The 6,551-nt window shown below is 31.0% G+C and overlaps 1 protein-coding gene across 4 annotated transcripts; it reads right to left on the bottom strand.

The window, feature by feature from the left end:
* Positions 1-1,506: 1,506 nt before the first annotated feature.
* Positions 1,507-6,346, bottom strand: SRS (Seryl-tRNA synthetase). 4 transcript variants are annotated; one of them, XM_079071985.1, is made up of 10 exons: positions 5,992-6,346; positions 5,596-5,747; positions 5,339-5,432; positions 5,078-5,226; positions 4,907-4,999; positions 4,610-4,789; positions 4,335-4,501; positions 3,330-3,464; positions 3,163-3,256; positions 1,507-2,015 (listed from the first exon to the last, which is right to left on the bottom strand). In XM_079071985.1, exons 1-10 carry the CDS (start codon positions 6,251-6,253, stop codon positions 1,734-1,736), a joined length of 1,608 nt encoding a protein of 535 aa, XP_078928111.1. In that variant the 5' UTR covers positions 6,254-6,346; the 3' UTR covers positions 1,507-1,733. The 4 variants fall into 4 exon arrangements, with proteins under 4 accessions (XP_078928111.1, XP_078928112.1, XP_078928113.1 ...); XM_079071986.1 differs by having other exon boundaries at positions 5,596-5,744; XM_079071987.1 differs by lacking the exon at positions 5,992-6,346 and having other exon boundaries at positions 5,339-5,439; positions 5,596-5,724.
* Positions 6,347-6,551: the final 205 nt, after the last annotated feature.

Below are 6,551 nucleotides of genomic sequence, written 5' to 3'. Positions count from 1 at the left end.
GACTAAAATCAATTGATTTTTGGATTAAATTAACGAACAAATCCAATATTAACAGAAAAATACTACTACGATGAACAGTAGAATACACCATAAATCTTCATGAACAATAACTTTAACAGAATTTTGATTCCAAAACGCCTAAACATCAGTAATCTTCAATAACTTGTGTAGAAAATCATCAAATCAAGAACCGATACTTCAAAAATCAATAGATCTTCAAAGACCCGCTCTGATACCACTTGTTGGGATTAAAACCCTAATTGTGATTTGATGAACAAGATGCGGAAAATAAGAACAAACACAATAAAGAAGATATGTCGAATGATCACTCGATTTATTCAAAGCATGAGGAATAAATTACACTTTCAAAATAGACTAAAGAATCTAACTCTACATAAGAAACCTCACAATGTTTGGCGGCTACATTTTGTCTCACTCTTAACCCTAATTATGAATAATACATGACTATTTATAAGGAAAAAACAAGTCTTGGGCTTTTAACCTACACTTCATCAAGGGGGCCCATTGTCATGATCCATTGAGTACTTTGAACCCTACAATGATAATTGAAAATGGTAATTGTCTAATGTTATACGAGATATTAAATAGAGTAATTGGAAATTATAGTATTTTAATACTATTCGGGTAAATACGCAAGTATAATTGAGATGCATAGCAAGGTATTACATTTTTAGCGTGTACACTCAAGATATGAAATTCAGTATTAAATGATGTGTTACAAAGTGATTATGGTTGTGATGTATATTTGTATATTACTATAGTGGTCTAGGAGTGAGTATTACCAAGACACGTAATGTTGTACTATTATATTAGCTAATGAGTTAGTATAATTGAGATTTATAGAGATATATATATATATATATATATATATATATATATATATATATATATATATATATATATATATATAGAGAGAGAGAGAGAGAGAGAGAGTATGAGTATATAGATTGAGATAGAGAAAGTAGAGAGAAACGAAAAGAATTAGTATACAAATGAGTAGAGAGAATAAAAGAATAAAAGAGAAAGAAAATGTGTATATAGAAAAAGATTAGAGCAAAAATGAGAATAAATAAAAAGAAATTAAAGAATGAGAATGAGTATCTTGTGAGAGTCTAATGACAACTTGAATAGTTAATATTCCATTATTATTATTATTATTATTATTATTATTAAAGAAACATGTTGAGTTGTAAATCCTTAATTTATAAATGAGTCTTGAAAAACTATATACTGTAAGATTGGTGTATATATGAGTTTATGATTATTATGTGCTTGAAATAAGAATTACTCATTAAACTCTTTATAGCTTATCCTTTTGTTAATATATGTTTTGCCGGTAACTTTATTTAAGAAGCAAGGATAAAAGAAGAGAGATTGTGATACCCAGCTCATATCATTATATTAAATTTTCTTTAAACTGTTCGTGTTAATAACTACTTGTATTGGATAGTTAATATAAATGTACACCAATATGTTTATAAATAATAAGCGAAAATTTTTGGATGTACCTTATATTAAAAGCTAGGTATTAAAAGTTAGTGTTACATGTGAATACTAGTTTCTATAGATTTAAGAATTCAACAACCCATAAATGCAAATAATATAGCAAGTCTACTAATGTCATCTTCATCCACCCTAACCAAAAAACAAGTAGAATAATCAACCAAAAATTGGAAAATAATACATAACCTTTGTTTTTAACTTTTTATTTTTTATTTTGATTTATGGGTTATTAATTTAATCCCACCCATGAAAGGCCTTAATGGTTCCGGAACAACAACGGTTCCATCTTCTTGTTGGTAGTTCTCAAGCAAACACACGATCATACGTGGGACCGCACACGCAGTTGCATTTAGTGTGTGAACGAATTCCGGTGGTGTCAGATTCCGGCCTTTTCCTTTTTTTGTAATTCCAGAGTTTGTTGGATTTTCCGGACGGAATCGGATACCTAATCTTCGGCTTTGGTAGTCTGTACAATTCGATGCGCTCGATATCTATACAGATCATAGCAATGTCATCCAAATACAAATCAATTTTCGTTGCTATAAGAGAATCTTTGATGGTTATCTTTTTTAAAGGCTTTTACTTTTGTCATATCAGCTTTCCATCAACTTTTACTTAACAAAAATATATTATTAAAGAAATTTTCATTCATAAACCTTTTTTAAAAGTTAATTAACGGGTTGATCTCATAAAAGACCTTATTATTTTGTGTGTTTTTCGGATTAAACCTCAACTTTATTTTTTTCCTAAAAAAGACCTTGCATTTTTTTCATTTTGTCCAACCCTTTTAGTCATTTTATTTCCGAAAAAAGTTGTAAAATGTGAGGGTTTTTTCGGGAAAAACTAAAAAAGTTGGGATTTATTCGGAAACAGTTAGAAGGTTGAGGGTTTTTTCCGGAAAAAACCAAAAATACAATATCTTTTTCAGGAAAAAAATAAAGATAAGGTTTAATCTGGAAAAAAAACACAAAATATAAGGTCTTTTATGAGATTAACCCTTAATTAATAATCAGCATCTATATGAAATGTTTTAGAAAGCCCCTAAGTCTAATTTGTTGTGTCTTAAGCATGCAATGTTTTTTTAATATACGATATTGATGTCATTTTGATCGTTTTGTTTTGACGGATGCTTTTAAATGATATATTTCTAAAAATAAATACTCATTTTTATTTTCTACATTTAATAAAGGGTTAATCTTATAAAAGACCTTACATTTTGTGTTTTTCCCAGATTAAAACTTATCTTTATGTTTTTTTCCTGAAAAAGACTTTGTATTTTTTGGTTTTTTCCGAAAAAACCCTCAACCTTCTAACTGTTTCCAAATAAATCCTCAACTTTTTTAGTTTTTCCCAAAAAAAGCCCTTCACATTTTACAACTTTTTTCAGAAAAAAAAAATGACTAAACGGATCAGACCGGAAAAAATGAAAAAATGCAAAGTCTTTTTCATGAAAAAAAAAAAAGTTGAGGTTTAATGTGGAAAAAACACAAAATATATATAGTCTTTTACGAGATTAACCCTTTAATAAAATAGATCAAACCAGTCAAAAAAAAATAACACAGATTTAATTTGTAAACATAGTTATGGTATAAAATGTAAAATAAATAAAATATTATATGAAGTGTATTGTATTTGTACCTCGCCATATCGATCTAAACCTGGCATCCAGGCTTCAATATCAAACTTACGGTAAGCAGGAGCACCTAAGTCCGCGGTTCCCATATCCAATGTTCTGTCATGAAAATTAATTTTATATTTTGTGTGATTAAAATTTATTAATAATTAAATTATGAAAAATCCTATACTTGAAATGAAGCCCTAATTTTGAAAAAAGATCCTCTTCAATTTCAATTAGCTCCTGGTGGTAGGTGTTGCTTTCTTCAGGTCTGCATAATATGAACATCTCAACTTTGCTAAATTGGTGCACTCTGTATAGACCCCTGTTTTAAAAATCACTAATTAGTTAAACACAAAATGTAAGAAATAGCAATGTACTTTTGATATTTAAATATTTTATTATAGCATCCTACTTTGATTTTGTCTGATATAAAGCAATTTGCATTGCTATGATTGGGGTATATTTTTAAGGAAAAACTCCATTAAAGTCCTTATATTTTGCCTAATAATCGATTTAGTCCTTATATATATTTTTTTATTCAATTATGTCCCAAAAACCGGCAATTGTATTCATTTTGACCTTTTTACTTTCAAAATTTACACTTTTGGTCCAGATTTTAAATTTTATTACAAACTTGGTCCAAAATTTATACTTTTGGCCCAGATACATCCCACTTTCAAAATTTACACGTTTGGCCCAGAACTTAAATTTTATTACAAAATTGGTCCAAAAATACGAATTCATCTAAATTTAGTTTTTTATAACAACAAATTTGTATACAAATGCATTTATTATAAAATAGGTGCAATAATTTGTCACAAAATTTTGAAATTTGGGCCAAAAGTTTAAATTTTGAAAGTGGGTTGCCTTGTTGACCGGGTAAAAGGGTCAAAATGAAGACAATTGCCGATTTTCAAGACTTAATTGAATAAAAAAATATATAAGGACTAAATCGATTATGAGGCCAAAATATAAAAACTTTTATGGAATATCCCCATATTTTTAATAGTAAAAAGTCCTAATAAAGAAAAATAATAAAAGTACACTGCTAAAATTGGGTAGATTCCTAAAGTACAATGGTTTAAAATGAAAAAACAATGTCATAATAGAAAAAATAGATAGTAGAATGTTATAATAAACAAATAAATGAGAGAATAATAGGGTTCAAAGTTCAATAATATTAATAAAATACCTAGTAGCTGCTCCAGCTGCACCTGCTTCTGTACGAAAGCAATGGGAAAAGGCAACATACTTTAAAGGTAATGCTGAGTCAGCAAGAATGGAGTCCATGTGTATTCCTCCAACAGGGATTTCTGCAGTCCCAATAAGACATTGATCACTGCCTTCAATGGAATAAACCTGCACCATATATCCCCCAAAACATAATAATCACTAACATAGTATGAAAAGGGCATTTACGTCATTTCAACATATCAATCACAACAACAATATTTATAATTTATTTACCTGAGTGTTATCTCCACGAGGTTGGAAGCCACATTTTTCAACCACTAAGGATCTTGCAATTTCTGGGGTTGTAAGAGGAGTAAAACCCCTTTTCATCACTTCTGAAAGAGTCCAATTTATAAGACCCATTTCTAATAAAACTGCTTCGTTTTTTAGGTAATAGAACTTTGATCCACTAACCTATAAGAAACCACTTTGTTCCTTAAATTAGGAAAAAGGTTGAATCTTTGTTGCATAAATCTGTATCTAATCCTAAAAAGATTATATCATTATAATACCATGAGTTTGAAAAAATACCTCTGCAGCAGCATCAAAATCAAAAAGATCGAGCTCTTTCCCAAGTTGTACATGGTCCTTGATAGGAAAGGTGAATTCACGAGGTACACCAATCTACACAATCATGTAGATATTGAGACTCCAATAAGACAATGAGGGTAGTTTAGGTAGAAAAAGAAAAGAGAGACATACAGTTTTCCTAATTATTGAACTATCTTCCCCTCCAATTGGGACATCTGGATGTGTCATATTTGGAATACATTGTGCTTCCCTTTGAAGAGAATCTGTAAGTTTGATAAGATCTTCTTCCAGTGTAAACAGTTTTTCCTTCAAATTCTTTCCTGAAAAAATTCCATTTGGAGTATGAGAATAAAGGGGAGGAATTAGGTAAGAGTAAAGAACATAGATTTTGAACATGACAATGTGACATAGAAATGTATGTATAGAGTATACCTTCTTCTATGAGTCTTTGACGCTCTAATGGTTCCACTTTTCCTTTCATCTTGTTTGCAACTGCATTTCTTTCATATCGGAGCTCTTCAACTTCCTGCTATCTGCGAGCAACAATTAGCTACAAGACAATAAACCAATCTTTCTGAGAAGATATGAAGAAGAATCATAAATTGATAATCTGTGATCTTTTGAAAGACAACAATATTCGCTATTTACTTCAATGCTAACTTTCATCCTTGAATTGATAGACCCCTAACCTTTTGAAGTTGCAGTAACTTCTCGTAAAGCTCAATGACTAATTCCAGGTTAGCTGTGGAATTCCTGTTCTTGAGGTTTGCTGCTACTGCCGATTTATTCTCGAGAATAGACTTGAAATCAATTGCTGCTTTCCACTGAGGTTTCACAACTGCTGTATTTCATTACCAAAAACGAGTGAGAAAATAACTTAGAGATTGAAAAAAAAAACTGATTAGATTCCGTATTCCCAATTCTATGCCCAATCAATTTTAAGAACAGATTATGAATTGTGTGGTGAAATGTATGGCAGAAAGGACAATAGTAACTATGAGCTCAAGCTTTCTCGACAAATAACAAGGGAAAGACAAAATGCATGGCAGAAAGGAAAATGATAAATAAGATTCAGGAAGTATTACAGTAATCCACCGAAGCAATGGTAGTGGAATCAGCAACCGGTTGTGCAGAAGCCGCCGCTGAGGATAGTGCTCTGATGAGGAACGGAAACCGGTGTGTCGAGTTGCGTGAGAGAGATGCAGATAGGGTTTTGAAGAGAGTTAAACGTCTTGAAATGGCGGCGGAGGATCGCAGTGACGATGATGTTGAACACGTCATGTATGGAATTGACGCGAGTTTTAGGGTTTGAATCGTAGTTCCACCAAAACAGCACTGCAGCCCCATCTCTGTTTCTGGTGTGTATCTGTGTGAAGACACAGAGACGCAAGACACAGTTCTTATGCCTTTCTATTTCTATCCTCTTCTTTGTTTGTTGGGGATTTAACGATTATGGTATCGAGTAATCTACCCATTTTTTTTTATCGAGTAAATTACACGGTTATTATGGTTTGGGGTAATTTGTACGTTTGGTCCCTAACTTATTTTTTTAACTCAGAAGGTCCCTACTGTTTTTTTTTGTTACGTGTTTGGTCCCTGTCTTACCTAAAAAGACTATTTTTCCCTTGATTTTTTAATTTATTTA

The sequence above is a fragment of the Lactuca virosa genome, chromosome 9 (genome assembly GCF_052849685.1).
Source record: "Lactuca virosa cultivar CGN04683 chromosome 9, Lactuca_virosa_CGN04683_v6, whole genome shotgun sequence".
Classification (NCBI taxonomy): Eukaryota; Viridiplantae; Streptophyta; class Magnoliopsida; order Asterales; family Asteraceae; genus Lactuca; species Lactuca virosa.
Note: the sequence above shows the minus strand (reverse complement) of the source record. Positions and strands in the feature narration are given on the sequence as shown.

What these genes read in the sequence shown, in the direction of transcription:
- SRS (XM_079071985.1), bottom strand. Translation starts at nt 6,253, where the DNA reads ATGGGGCTGCAGTGCTGTTTTGGTGGAACTACGATTCAAACCCTAAAA. An exon ending in TCAAAGACTCATAGAAGAAG is followed by an intron (nt 5,227 to 5,338) that starts GTATACTCTATA and finishes GAATTTTTTCAG; the next exon opens with GAAAGAATTTGAAGGAAAAA. An exon ending in CTCGTGGAGATAACACTCAG is followed by an intron (nt 4,502 to 4,609) that starts GTAAATAAATTA and finishes TATATGGTGCAG; the next exon opens with GTTTATTCCATTGAAGGCAG.